At 42.7% G+C, this 15,799-nt stretch overlaps 1 protein-coding gene across 6 annotated transcripts in view; it reads left to right on the plus strand.

The window, feature by feature from the left end:
* Nucleotides 1–15,799, plus strand: part of mical2b (microtubule associated monooxygenase, calponin and LIM domain containing 2b) — a 235,187-nt gene that overhangs the window by 46,183 nt on the left and 173,205 nt on the right. For all 6 annotated transcript variants that reach the window (XM_060928315.1, XM_060928310.1, XM_060928312.1 and 3 more), the window contains exons 3-5: nucleotides 4,864–5,071; nucleotides 8,160–8,276; nucleotides 14,860–14,961. In XM_060928315.1, coding sequence (XP_060784298.1) covers nucleotides 4,864–5,071; nucleotides 8,160–8,276; nucleotides 14,860–14,961 — 427 coding nt within the window. The remainder of the gene's footprint in view (nucleotides 1–4,863; nucleotides 5,072–8,159; nucleotides 8,277–14,859; nucleotides 14,962–15,799) is intronic.

Here is a 15,799-nt window from a genome sequence, read left to right on the forward strand (position 1 = left end):
CACACAAACAAGGTAAGTGTGAGTGATTCCTGGAAAAACACAAGTCGAAGTTTCTGACATTTGTTTGCGAGTCAGGTTCCTTTCTGATGCCCCTTTTCCACCAAAGCAGTTCCAGGGCTGGTTCGGGGCCAGTGCTTAGTTTGGAAACAGGTTTTCTGTTTCCACTGACAAGGAACTGGCTCTGGGGCCAGAAAAACTGGTTCCAGGCTAGCACCAACTCTCTGCTGGGCCAGAGGAAAGAACCGCTTACGTCAGCGGGGGGCGGAGTTGTTAAGACCAACAACAATAACAAGACCGCGAAAGATCGCCATTTTTAAGTGACGAGAAGCAGCAGCTGTACAAACGCGAAGTCATCCATTGTTGTTGCTGCTGCTGCTTCTTCCGTGTTGTTTTTGCTTCGATATTCGCGCCAAGGTTTATGCAAACGTAGCGACGTAACTGATGTATACAGCGACATAATGACGTGGCTTCCCTTAGCACCACGAGCTATGGAAAAGCAAACTGGTTCTCAGCTGGCTCGCAATTTGAATGAGTTGTGAACCAGCACTGGCCCTGAACCAGCCCTGGAACTGATTTGGTGGAAAAGGGGTATGAGAGACCCGTCCTAGGACCACCCCACAACAAAACAGTGGCTCCTATTAAAATCATTGTTAAAGGACTGCTGACTGGCTTCCCAGTATGGGACTTCTCGTTGGCTAAAATGTACATTTCCCTCTTTTTCAAAAGAAAATGAACATACTAGCATTTACCTTACAGCATTCTACGGCTTTTGCTACTTGATGACGAGTCTGTGTTTGTCACATCATGCCTGTGGTTGGTAGACGAGAGCAACTGGACTTGCTTGAAAAGTCTTGAAGACGTTTCGCCTCTCGTCCGAAAGGCATCCTCAGTTCTGTCTGTCTAATAGGGAGTATCAAGTATTTATCCTCTCATGGATCATCATGGAATCCGAATCAGAATGCTGATGGCTGCATTGTAGGTGGCTGATAAAAGATGTCATAGACACCCACCTCTGTTCAGTGATGGACGTTCCAGGTTGACAAAAATGAACGATCCTCTCTGGCTAAGATGTCTGCCAGTTTTCTGGAAGTCCTCTCATACTCCCGCACCAGTCGAAGGGAACTCATCCCAAAGTGCGTAGAAACATATCTGTGAAGATACTCAGTCGTCCAGGTACATAGTAATCTGTGGTTGGTAGAAGAGAGCAACCACAGATTACTATGTACCTGGACGACTGAGTATCTTCACAGATATGTCACATCATGCCTTTACGATGATCAGTGGTGGAAAACAAGATCACATAGACATGAGGTCCTCTAAACATTTCAACTCTGTTCTACTTGGAAGGTATTTTAACATCAAGCTCCTTTAAGTTGAGCCCAAGTTCGCGATCATAAATTCATCCTAAATAATACAATTTCACCATCTCATCTCATCTCATTATCTCTAGCCGCTTTATCCTTCTACAGGGTCGCAGGCAAGCTGGAGCCTATCCCAGCTGACTACGGGTGAAAGGCGGGGTACACCCTGGACAAGTCGCCAGGTCATCACAGGGCTGACACATAGACACAGACAACCATTCACATTCACACCTACGGTCAATTTAGAGTCACCAGTTAACCTAACCTGCATGTCTTTGGACTGTCGGGGAAACCGGAGCACCCGGAGGAAACCCACGCGGACACGGGGAGAACATGCAAACTCCACACAGAAAGGCCCTCGCCGGCCCCGGGGCTCGAACCCAGGACCTTCTTGCTGTGAGGTGACAGCGCTAACCACTACACCACCGTGCCGCCCCCAATTTCACCATGACGTCCAAAATAATTGTAGCAAGCGAGCAGTTGGTGTGGGGGTGTTGGTCTTCATTGCGTGACCTGGGGGTGTGAGGCCTAAAAAAAAATTGAAATGAGAGCAGTCTTTCTAAACTAGTCAACAATGGATCAAAAAGATTACTGTGGCTAGAAAGATGGTAATCTTTACACCTTTTGGTGCTTCCAGAGACGGTCTACAGGAATCCTGACGCATTCTGAAGCTGTAAACCGCAAGTTTGACACAATTCTCTCACAATAGCGGCACTCGGCCCCAAATCTTGTCTTTCGTAGTAAAAGTGCTATCCGAAGCTTCATGGAAAAACAGCCATGATGCATGTTTTGACGTTTTAAAACCTTCTCTGCGTCAGGAAGTTTCTGTGATACGGTGTTCTTCTACATGATCATCTTTCCTTGTGGACTGATCAATTACAGATGAGTCATGAGTTCATCATGTTCCAAGCAAACACTAGATTTTCCCCCAAAAGCTCGTATCGGAATCCTGACCTACATGGACTTGAACGTCAATATGCAGGTTGTAAGTAGGTCGAGACCTTTCACAGCTGGTCGTGTCCAAATATGTGCATGTACAACAACACTCGTGTTCACCTTATGAACCTTCCAAACCCATCTGATGACGATGATGGATCACCGTCTTATATTAGGCTCTGCATCAGAATGCGTCACAGCCCCCTGTCTGTGATTTTCCTCTAACAGCACATCCTCAGTTACTCGGTGAATGGTCTGGAAGATGACCCTCACCTATGCCTGCACTGACTCGTGCTTTAATCTCACACACCATTTAAAGCTTGCATTCAGGACTTGAGTCCTTTTAAGGATGCGCATCATGGTACTGTACATTTTATTGTGGATTAATAAGTCAAGAGTGTTGGCCTTGTTTGAAAAGCAAGGTTACTGGTTGAACCCATTTAACAGGTTTGATTGTGTGTGTACGTACGTACGTACACACAGACATGTCTCAGCTTGGCACAAGCTCCTGAGCTGATCTGTACATGGACTGAACTGTAAAAGTTTATGGGATATCATCGAGATCACCTTTTGTATTTTGGAATTGTATACAAGCCAGTATAAAAAAGCCTTTTTTTTTTTTTTAATTTATTGTTTCAGTAAACTTTAATTTCAGGGGAATACCTTGAATTTAAGAATACATAATAGCACAGATTAATAAAATCTTTGTTCGCTTAAACCAAGAATGCTATCAGCATTTTTTTTTTTCCTTTAATGCATGTGCAGAGGTTGTGTTGATAGAGTTCAGGATTGCCAGATTGGGCTGGAGGTGCCTACGGAGAATTTGGGATTTCCGGATTGGACTGGAGGTGTCTACGTAGAATTCAGGGTTGCCAGACTGGACTGGAGGTGCCTATGTAGAATTCAGAGTGGACTGGAGGTGCTTATGTAGAATTTGGGGTTGCCAGATTGGACTGGAGGTATCTACGTAGAATTCAGAGTTGCCAGACTGGACTGGAGGTGCCTATGTAGAATTCGGGGTTACCGGATTGGACTGGAGGTGCCTATGTAGAATTCAGAGTTGCCAGACTGGACTGGAGGTGCCTATGTAGAATTCAGGGTTGCCAGATTGGACTGGAGGTGCTTATGTAGAATTCGGGGTTACCGGATTGGACTGGAGGTGCCTATGTAGAATTCGGGGTTGCCAGATTGGACTGGAGGTGCTTATGTAGAATTCAGGGTTGCCAGATTGGACTGGAGGTGCTTATGTAGAATTCAAGGCTGCCAGACTGGACTGGAGGTGCCTATGTAGAATTCAGGGCTGCCAGATTGGACTGGAGGTGCCTATGTAGAATTCGGGGTTACCAGATAGGCACCTCCAGTCCAATCTGAATTCTACGTAGGCACCTCCAGTCCAATGTAGAATTCAGGGTTGCCAGACTGGACTGGAGGTGCCTACGTAGAATTCAGATTGGACTGGAGGTGCTTATGTAGAATTTGGGGTTACCGGATTGGACTGGAGGTGCCTATGTAGAATTCAGGGTTGCCAGACTGGACTGGAGGTATCTACGTAGAATTCAGGGTTGCCAGAGTGGACTGGAAGTTTTTTTTTTTTTTTTTTTTTTTTTTTTTTAATAGAGAACTCAAGTTTGCTAGATTGGACTGGAGGTGTTGACTTTTGTTTAAAAAAAAAAACAACAAAATGTTCCTTATTCTGTTTTCAGTAACAATTAGAGATGGAACTACTTAGCTTTTTGCCCCACACACTTATTGTAAATGTACTCATGTTTCCTATTTAACAAAAAATAAAAAAATAAGTCTCTGATGTGTAAAAAAAAAAAACCCTCAGTGCCCAAAAATAAACCACCTTTTCAAACCTAATTCCAAGTCTTTGCATTTGTTCCAGGATTCAATATCTGTGGGGTTTTTCGCCTCCTGTTCTCTCCTGTATCCGATCCAACTTTTTTGCCAATACTATGATTTGGATCAGTGCCATTTGTGCTACAAACTAGATAGATAGATAGACAGACAGACAGACAGACAGACTATATGATAAAGCTGCACATGGTTAATTTCTCTAAACTAGTAGGATGAAGGATAAATTGTTTCATGATCTGGCAACCCTGATGGTAGTTTGTATTAGAAGCAGAAAGTTTAAAAAAAAAAAAAAGTTTGTATCCGAGCAGTGTATTCCATAAGGGAGCACTTTTCAGATTAAAAAAAGAAAACACAATGAAGGCTACTAGGTTTTGGGGCAAAATGAAAAAGCGAGTGTGACTGTCCAGAAGAACTGGGGCTGGTTCTGGAAGATGCTCAGTAAAACCTACAGCTCATCTCCTTATAAAACTGCACTCACTGGGCCTGAGAACTTATTTTTTTGTGTGTTAAAGCAAAGGGTCGTCTCACACCAAATACTGACTTTTTATTATGACTTTTAAATGTTGAAACATTTAATTTCATTATTTTTAAACCATTTTTGGTCGACGGCATTTCTTTCCATGTGCTTAAGACTTTTGTAAGAGTTGCTTGAGCGTTAACTATCGGACCCAGCACGTTCGATTGACGTGACTTGTTCGTTCCTCTGCAGTGTCTGATCATCGGCGGAGGCCCCTGTGGGTTGCGTACAGCCATCGAGTTGGCTCTCCTTGGAGCCAAAGTGGTGGTGATCGAGAAGAGGGACTCGTTCTCCAGGAACAACGTTCTCCATCTTTGGCCTTACACCATCCACGACCTGAGGAACCTCGGAGCCAAGAAGTTTTACGGCAAGTTCTGTGCCGGAGCCATAGACCACATCAGTAAGTGCAAGCTGTTGATGTACTTTGGATAGGTATACATTCGAGAAAATGATTGGGACCAGTTTTCAAAGAATGTGTGCAATTCAAAATGGTCTTCCATAAATATTCACCCCCCCCTTGTATTTTTCCAGCTAGCTTTTCCGTGATACCTTTTACTTCTTGCTTCTTTATTACACTCTTAAAACTAAACAGTATTTTACACATGAATCTGAAAGTTATAGGGAAGAATCTCTGAACAAAACACCACTCTTGTTGTGTGTGAGATATATATATATATATATATATATATATATATATATATATATATATATTAGGGTTGGGCGGTATCCAAATTTTGATACCTTTAAACTGTCTCTGTGTTTTCCCGGGGTATACGGTATTACCGAGAAAAAAATAATATTTTGTTTCGGCCTACTGTGTAACATGCGCCTATACCGGCGGACCTTGTCCAGACCTGCGCCTATGCCTCAAATGTACTATTTAAAAGCAGCATAGCGAATTGTGTGCATTGTGGTATGGATTAAGCAGCAAAGCGAATTTTGTGCATTGATGAATGGATTAAGAGATATTTCAAAGCATCACGCAACTCTTCCTTCATCTTGAAAATAGCATTCAACTGTCGTTTACACATGTCTGCGTTGAAACGCCATTTGCAGCACTATTTCACCTACTCCATCAAAAAAAAGTACACGATGAGCAGGATCATACCCTTTCAAGCATGGGAAATAAAAAAAAGAAAAAGAATCAACCAACACCCAAGTCCGTTTAGACTGCGCGATAAACCATATTCTTCAGCGCAAATGAGGCGAACCTAATTCAAATGCGTGATAGCTGCACAAGGCAAAATCATATGGGCCCACGTCATGCCATGGCGGGGAAATTAATAATCAAATGGCCTTACCTTGCTTAAAACGTTGTCTTGATCACATAACTCCTTACAATTATTCCACTTAAATCCATACGGTTTAACACACCCAACAAAGATAGCAAGCGCATTGCTAATTCCCACCAGAAACCGAACAGTTTACGCTACGATGTTTTCTTCCGTTTCTTCAGTAGATGACATTTCAAACGTTTATTACCCACATCCCAAATGTCATACGTTATATTATTTTACCTTGTTGTTACTCATGTAACCTGCTCAAAACACAACTCATTGGAGAGATCTCGTGGAAGTGGAGTACCCCAGGCTATGGTGTGCCTTAGGGGACATATTAGATTTTTTTCGATTTTGCGCGGTCATTTACATTATTGCTGGCTCTTCCTTTTCGTTTGAAACCAAAATGCTGCCACACTGCCGATGTTGTATTTTTTTTTTTTTTGCCACTAACTCGTTATCTTGACTTGCCATCTTTCAACCGCGGTCTCAGTCTCTTTTTTTTTTTTTTTTTTTTTTAAGATAGGACAGTATAGAGAGACAGGAAATGAGCGGGGGAGAGAGAGAGACGGGATCGGGAAATAACCTCGGGTCGAAATCGAACCCGGGTCCCCGGATTTATGGTACGGTGCCTTAGCCATCTGAGCCATGACACCCCCGCGCTCAGTCTCTTGCGAAGCTTTCTGTCAGACTCCAAAATGTCACGCAGGGTTGCCATGGTAACGACATAAACAACCCTGCACGTGATGAAAACTTCTTTAGGAAATTGATAGAATTAGTGAAAATACGATCACACAGTTATTCGGGATGATCTTCAATTTATTATTTTATATTATGACCTCATGTACTCCATATTTATTTAGATATTATATATTTTTTTAAAATGACGGTAATGAGACCGATACCGTTGGTACTTTTGGATACCTCGGGATACCTTCTTACCGTAATACCGCCCAACCCTAATATATATATATATATATATATATATATATATATATATATATATGCTATTCATTTTTATTATTTAGTTCATTTATGTAGTTCTTTGTCACTCGTTTTGTTCCTGCCGGTCTGTAAGACCTGTTTTTGCCTCACTCTTGTGTTTTCCTGCAGACGTTAGACCACACCCAAACACACCACAGCCAAAGAATATGCAAAATATCGTGCCTCTGCCAGACAATAATGCAAATGTGTTGGTTTCTCAAGCTGCTCATGTCTAATCAGAAATTATTCTGTCCACGTTCATCAGATATGAGCAATCGCACGCTCTGATTGGCTACTCTACTACAAGGCTATCAGCTCATATACCGTGAGTAAAGAGAAACAAAATGGTGGAGCGTGCTGCTGAACCAACCGAGGACGAAATAATAACTCAAACAAAACCCCAAAAATTTATCAAGTAATATCTCCTGTTCCACACTCCAGCCCAGTCAGTGGCGGTAATGCACCTTTAAGTTGGTTTGCCAACTGCCAGAAAACCCCCCAAAATACAAAACCTACCTACTGGAGCGACCTCAGTCGGACATCATTGACCATACTTCTCCATAATTCATGGTCTGCCATTGCGATTGGCAACTGATACTTCCCAAGATTGGTGTCTTCTACTAGTCGATCAATAAAGGTTCAGGCTGGTCGTCCTCGACTGCGTTTTCCATGGATTGGCTCCCAAAGATACAAAACAAGCAACAAAATATGGAGCAAGAGTATTTGATGCCAAGAAGGCCTCCCCCCAAAGAATTATTAGAGCATTTTTCAAAAATTGCTCCTGTCATTTCGCCGGTTTGTTTATGTTCTCAGAAGAAATTTAGTCGGATGTTTTGTATAAAGTTTTTATTTATTGAATTTAAAAAAATAATAATGCTCCGTTTCTCAAAATCCAGTGACTGTGGATAGAATAAAACGGTTATTCCACTCAATCTCGTCGTACATGGATGATAGCCAGCTCGGTGCTACGCGCTTCGTCAGCTATCAGCTCATGTACGACTCGATTTCGTGGAATAACTGTTAAATACACGTAGTTTGGCATCCGGTGACATCCTTTGCTTGTGTGTCTTTTTTATTATTAATAACATGTCAACAGATGGTCATGCCCAGCCGCCCAGAGCCATTAATGCATTTATGGTTTGAGGGCATTATCTCACTTTTTGCTGGATGTTCACCAGCTGATGTGTTGATGTGTTTCGTTAGGCTTGGTGTTCTTGTGTGTTTTAGGTATTCGTCAGCTGCAGCTGATCCTGCTGAAGGTGAGTCTCATCGTCGGGGTGGAGGTGCACGTCAACGTCGAGTTCCTCAAACTCCGGGAGCCGCCTGAAGAACAGGATAAGGATGGTGAGCACATTGGAGAACATTTATTTATTTATTTTATTTTATTAAATATATAGCCAGTCAATCAGGACTCCCGTTCCAAACAGGGGGTGGCCAAAAGTTTATGGACACCTGGAGCTCTGTGTAGGTTCTTCCGCTCCTCCAGGTCATGCTGGAACAGGTTTGAGCCTCTTGGTTCCAGTGAAGGGAAATTGTAATGCTTCAGCATAAAGACATTTTATACAACTTTGTTGGAAAAACTGCTTACGTATCCATATAATGTAGTGCAGTACGGTGTTATTGTGACCCCCCCCACCCCCTCCTACCAACTCCTGAGTCACTCGATGGATCCATGAAGAAATTGCACATCCACTCCTAGTACCGTTTCAAAGCTATATTTGTAATATTAATTACACATTTGTATAAGAAGGCTCCATCCAGTCCAGAAGTCTGTTTTTAGGAGCTTGTATAACCCGAGTCAGGGACCAACAGTGCGTTCTACTTTAACTACAGTGTTTCTTTAGACAGGAACATACTGTGGGTGGTTAATGATACTGAGAAGGTTTTCACGTCATTGTCACTCAAGAGCTTGCCTAGTGTGCAGATGATAAGTTTACAGCTCTGCTATATATAGACCGTGCGCCATCAGGATCCAGACAGAACATCTAGCAATGTGGCCTTCGAGAACTATAGAGGCCGGGCATTTTTGTGTCTGAGCTCTGTGTGCTTTTTTTTTTTTTTTTAAATATTTAAGCAGTGGTCGAAATACTTTTTTCCAGTGTTCTGCAATTTTGGAAATATTTTCTGCAAATACACAAGCCTCCATACTACACCCTTCTCAACCTATCTAGCTTTACAACTCGTAGCATTACTGTAATCAGGGATGTGATTTTTCCGCGAATTCGCGGAATTCCGCTTTTTTCACCTCAAAACTTGAAGAAAAATTTTTTCCAATTTTTCCCTCATCCACATTCGTATCCTATTCGTTCCGACTTTGTTTGAAAGATGGCAGCCTCGGATTTGCATCTTTACGCCTCGATCACGGAGGCTGCCATCTTTCAGCTCTTTGTTTGAAGCGAGCTTACGTACAGCTATCTAACAAGCGTGTTCATTGGTTGTTACAGAGCGATGAGCCAATCACGTACCTCGTTTCATCTCAATGACGTAATTGCGTAAATGACATAATTACCGCAATGAGATGAAACGAGGTACGTGATTGGCTCATCGCTCTGTAACAACCAATGAACGCGCTTGTTAGATAGCTGTACGTAAGCTCGCTTCAAACAAAGAGTTGAACGATGGCAGCCTCCGTGATCGAGGCGTAAAGATGCAAATCGAGTTAAAGAAATCGACAGAATAGTGAAAAAAAAGTTCCGCTGGGAATGGTTGGAGAAAAATTCACCTCGGGGCGAATTACGTCACAAGGCGCGGGGCTAGCGGGCCCTGCTCGCGCTGGTTCTTTGGGGTGAGAGAGTGAGTGAGTGTGTGTGTGTGTGTGAGAGTGAGCGAGAGCGTGTGTGTCAGAGTTGCATGTTGACCATTAAATTGGCTTGAATTTGTTAATCATGACAAGTTTTTTCTTGTGTGTTTGCTTGCCATTTTAGTACAGTTTTTAAGTCAGAAAACCCCAGAACCCAGGAGCTTCGGGGGGCTTCCCCCCTTGTCCCCCCACCAGGCCACTTCCCCCCGGCTAAAATTTTCAGATAATTTCAGTCTTCACAGATCCTTCTCTGCTGCAAAGTTATCATTCCATGATCCCTCCACAGGTCTTTCATCCCCCTCGCCCTGACACTACGGGCTACTACAACTTGAAGTATACCAACTAATTCATAAATGTACTAGTTATCACACCCACACATTATCCTTCCACACAACATACTAATAAAGGGATCACCACAATAAAAAATAGAACACAACTGTTCTGTTCTTCAAGAAACAAAACGTTCATTTTCATGTTACACGTCATGTTACATTTTGTCAAGATTAAGTTTCTAGCTTGAACAATAGATTGTTACCCAATATGTACTTCATTCACAGTGTTTGCATCTGCAACCTGTAGTTTTAAATTGAAAGCAAGGTTTCAATTCTACACTCTGTTACATCTTACGATGATGCAAAGAATTGATGCCATTATGGAATAAAACCCAACTGGCAAATGGAAAGACGTTTGGGTTCATTGTGTTTGCCGGCTTCTAAAGTGCAAGGTCATGAACTGAACTGAGAACGACTGCAGGGGCTTCACTGCTCTAAACTAACAACAGAGAACTGGGTACAAACTAATCATGGCAGAACTGAGAGCTACAGAACTACTGAGAGCTACAGAACTGAACCTATGAGCTTGGTCTTGCAGGGCAACGGTTTTACTTTGTGCTAGTCTGCACCACAGGCAAGACAGCACTCGTAAAAAACAAATAGAACATGTACACAACATGTATTAGTGTAGCTTGGTATGAGAAAACAAAATATTCAAAAGTATCTATGAATAAAGGTAAAATACTGTTGCTGTCTTCAAAAGGGATATATCATCAGTATAATTTTGCATGATTCAACAATACAATATATACAAACCTATACAATTTAAGCCTAGGTCACAACCGGATGTACGATTTTTTTGGCAGTGCGATTTTTGGCGTTTCCCAAATCGCTGCGTTTTTTTTGTTCATGGAGAAAGACGCACGTTGGGCGTAAGTTTGTCTTGCAACCTGAAAAAAACGTAAGTGCCCGTAGAGTTTGTTTGACATGACAAAGAACCTCTGCGGCCAGTCTACGGCTCGAAAATCAGCACGTCACACGCACACCCTCCGTGCGTTTCTTGCGTTTTTTGCACGTAGACCGGCCATAGGAGCACGTACGGCCGGTTGTGACGGAGGCTTTACCAATATGTGTATGTATGTATGTATGTATGCAAGATAAGAACTAGTCAGCAGTGACCGTCTTCATTTTTGTCACCCTCGCGTATGCGCGATCTGTCGCTGTTGTTGGAGCCACGCTGGCTGCCGGTTTTGCCGAGATACGACAAAATCGTCCTTGTTTTCTTGGCGTTTTTGTCGGACTCTTGCCCCGAAGAAACAATCCTCTTCTTGGGAGCCATGTTTGTTGTGCCGCATTGAATTCTGGGAGATGCATGGCGGAAACTGCCGAACACTGCCAAGGTAGTTGTCGGGTCCTCCCGGCGGGTATTAAGTGACGAAATCTTACATTGGAAAATGGCAACTGCCCTTATTTGGTTGTCGTCACCTTTCGTCGGTATTACGTAAATATTGCTCAATTTTGACCTGGAAAACGCCGTCAGGTTCGTGCGGCGCAGGTTTCAGTTTATTTACAGCGCTGCTAGTTTGCTAAATTGAGAACCATTGAATCCCGAGCCTGATTTTTTTTTTTTTTTTCATTCTGCAGAATTGCAGGTGGTTTAATTTTTCTTCTGCAATCTTGAAAATCATTCTGCAAAATGCAGACTGCAGACGGGTATTTCGAACACCGTTAAGTTATTCCACGAAATCGAGTCGTGCGTGAGCTGATAGCCGATGAGGCGGGGAGCACTGAGTTGGCTGTAAGTCATGTACAACGAGATTTGAATAGAATAACTTTTTTTTTTTTTTTTTTTTTAATTCTATCCATATTCACTGGATTTTGAGAAACGGAGCATTTTTATTTCCATCTTTTGCAAATTCAATAACTTTTTTTTTTTTTTTTTTTGATACAAAACATCCGAAATAATTTCTGCTTAGAATGTAAACAAACTGCTGAAATGACGGGAGCATTTTGTGAAAAATGTGATGGTTCTTGGGGGGAAAAAAATCTTACCATGAGATATTTTTTGGGCTTTTGTTTTCGAGTTTTTATTTCATCCTCAGTTGGTTCAGCAGCACGCGCCACCATTTTGTTTTTCTTTTTTTTTTTTAAAGATATTTTTTGGGCTTTTTTCACCTTTACTGGATAGGACAGTGTAGAGACAGGAAATGAGTGGGAGAGAGAGACTGGGAGGGATCGGGAAATGACCTCGGGTCGGAATCGAACCCGGGTCCCCGGATTTATGGTATGGCGCCTTATCCACCTGAGCCATGACGCCCCCACCATTTTGTTTTTCTCTCACTCATGGCAGCCTCAGCCGAGTCGCAGGCCTGGAGCCCCAATCCTGTCGATTAACCATGCAGTTGACCAGCTCAGCAGTACTGGCTGCGCCCACGTCCCTTTTCAGGGTGTCGATGAAGGTTGTGGGGGGCACGGCCTTCTGCAACTGTGGAGAGGCTCCCACAGCACAAGTTCACCAGCAGGCAGATTCTTGTGCCTGAAGTAGTGGCCTGCAAGTTCACCTTGTCAGAAATTCTTGGTAGAGTACCATATAAATCTTCATTTGGTACATCATTCTGCCAGGTGATGTTCAGAGCCGTATGTAACATTCAGGTGTAGGAGCCATCAAGAGATCTTTCTAAGGTAGAGGTAAGGGACCAGCATTTGTACAGGAGGACAGGCTCTACGGTGGCCACAAAGAGCCCACGCTTCAGCTCACGAGAGACACTTGATTTCCAGATCTTGTATCATTCAGTGCCTGCCAGGCTAGTGCCTTGCAGACTTTGATATCCTGCTCAGTTGAATTAACCCACGAGCCTAGATACAGTGGTGCTTGAAAGTTTGTGAACCCTTTAGAATTTTCTATATTTCTGCATAAATATGACCTAAAACAACATCAGATTTTCACACAAGTCCTAAAAGTAGATAAAGAGAACCAGTTAAACAAATGAGACAAAAAAATTATACTTGGTCATTTATTTATTGAGGAAAATGATCCAATATTACATATGTGAGTGGCAAAAGTATGTGAACCTTTGCTTTCAGTATCTGGTGTGACCCCCTTGTGCAGCAATAACTGCAACTGAATGTTTGCGGTAACTGTTGATCAGTCCTGCACACCGGCTTGGAGGAATTTTAGCCCGTTCCTCCGTACAGAACAGCTTCAACTCTGGGATGTTGGTGGGTTTCCTCACATGAACTGCTCGCTTCAGGTCCTTCCACAACATTTCGATTGGATTAAGGTCAGGACTTTGACTTGGCCATTCCAAAACATTCACTTTATTCTTCTTTAACCATTCTTTGGTAGAACGACTGGTGTGCTTAGGGTCGTTGTCTTGCTGCATGACCCACCTTCTCTTGAGATTCAGTTCATGGACAGATGTCCTGACATTTTCCTTTAGAATTTGCTGGTATAATTCAGAATTCATTGCTCCATCAATGATGGCAAGCTGTCCTGGCCCAGATGCAGCAAAACAGGCCCAAACCATGATACTACCACCACCATGTTTCACAGATGGGATAAGGTTCTTATGCTGGAATGCAGTGTTTTTCCTTTCTCCAAATATAACGCTTCTCATTTAAACCAAAAAGTTCTATTTTGGTCTCATCCATCCACAAAACATTTTTCCAATAGCCTTCTGGCTTGTCCATGTGATCTTTAGCAAACTGCAGACGAGCAGCAATGTTCTTTTTGGAGGGCAGTGGCTTTCTCCTTGCAACCCTGCCATGTACAGTACACCATTGTTCAGTGTTCTGATGGTGGACTCATGAACATTAGCCAATGTGAGAGAGGCCTTCAGTTGCTTAGAAGTTACCCTGGGGTCCTTTGTGACCTCGCCAACTATTACATGCCTTGCTCTTGGAGTGATCTTTGTTGGTTGACCACTCCTGGGGAGGGTAACAATGGTCTTGAATTTCCTCCATTTGTACACAATCTATCTGACTGTGGATTGGTGGAGTCCAAACTCTTTAGAGATGATTTTGTAACCTTTTCCAGCCTGATGAGCATCAACAACACTTTTTCTGAGGTCCTCAGAAATCTCCTTTGTTTGTGCCATGATACACTTCCACAAACATGTGTTGTGAAGATCAGACTTTGATAGATCCCTGTTCTTTAAATAAAACAGGGTGCCCACTCACACCTGACTCTAATTTCACCTTCAAATTAACTGCTAATCATAGAGGTTCCCTCAATAAATAAATGACCAAGTATAATATTTTTGTCTCATTTGTTGAACTGGGTTCTCTTTATCTACTTTTAGGACTTGGGTGAAAATCTGATGTTGTTTTAGGTCATATTTATGTAGAAATGTAGACAATTCTAAAGGGTTCACGAACTTTCAAGCATCACTATACTTGAAATCCTTTACTACTTCAAGCACCGTCCCATTGTTTGTGGAGAGAGGTGCTGGAGATGTAACATTTTGTAAGACATCACCTTGGTCTTGTCATTTAGAACAAGCCCGATGGGCATCATTTGGATAGCAACACACTGTCGTCGGCGAAGTCCAAGTCCGTGATTACCTTTTCTGGGTGTCTACAAGAGTGTCTTGGTGTGAACATAAACCCGAGGTTGGATTCTCTGCCACAAATAGCCTTCCGAAGAGCATAATCAAGCACCATCACAAAAAGAAAAAGCGCAAGAGTATCTCCCTGCAGCATGCCTGCTGTGATTTCAAATTCCTCGGTATCGCCGTCTGTTTATGAGCAGATATCCTAGTAGTAGAGTAGCCAATCGGAGCACGCAATTGCTTGTATCCAGTGAATGTGGATAGAATAATGGCATTTATATGTACATTGTGTGTGTGTGTTGCAGGGCTGGGATGGAGAGCCGAACTGCATCCCGCTGGTCACCCCATCTCTGACTACGAGTTCAATGTGTTAATAGGAGCAGACGGACGAAGAAGCACGCTAAACGGTGAGCGACATGTGCTCATATTCCGTAAAATAAGCACTTCCTGACCAGTCGAAAGTCATTATGAGCCTCTCCTGCTACTGGAATCTAACAAGTCAGGGTGAAGTTCTCAAAAAGAAAGATTACACGCTCTCTCATCAGTCATATCAGAGTGCAAGCGGTCTCAACTCGGCTTTGCTCATCCAGACACTGTGCACTTAACAGTCCACTTAAAATAGAATGTCATTTGCAGAACTTAACAGTTAAATCTGTAATATATTTGCAGTTCTCAATTACATTAACCCACACAGTACAGGAAGTAGCTCTCGGATTTCACGTGCGTTTCCTTCCGACATAAACACAGATCTATGCTTGGATGCGTTTGTGGAGGATTTTAAGGAAATTCCAAAAACCACAAAATGAGAGCTCAGGATTGAAAGGGTTACTCGTTTTGATCCAGTTGGAGATGAAAGAGCTGTCAAATCGTATCGCAGTTTCTCACCTCACGGCGTTTAGTGCCTGTTCTGGGAATTTGAGAAGGTCTCCTCTTCGGAAATATGTGAGCGATTAATCTGCTCCGATGGAAAGAGGAACTGCCGAAGCAGCAAAACTTTGTGTTCAAGGATGGATGGACGTGTGGAGATGACGGAGAAGATTCACGTCACTACAGGTCAAGGTCATTTAATGTAATCGAATGGTTTAATTATTCCTCTTGTAAAAGACTTTATAAATGCAGCATGTGATGTGATGTGATGTGATGGTCGAGGTGCATGTTTGCCAAAATGTGGAAGTGATTTAAAAAAAAAAAAGGCCTGTTGTCATCATGGTATGCAAGTTAGGAAAGATCACGGAGCATGCTGTT

Source organism: Neoarius graeffei, chromosome 8 (assembly GCF_027579695.1).
Source record: "Neoarius graeffei isolate fNeoGra1 chromosome 8, fNeoGra1.pri, whole genome shotgun sequence".
Classification (NCBI taxonomy): domain Eukaryota; kingdom Metazoa; phylum Chordata; class Actinopteri; order Siluriformes; family Ariidae; genus Neoarius; species Neoarius graeffei.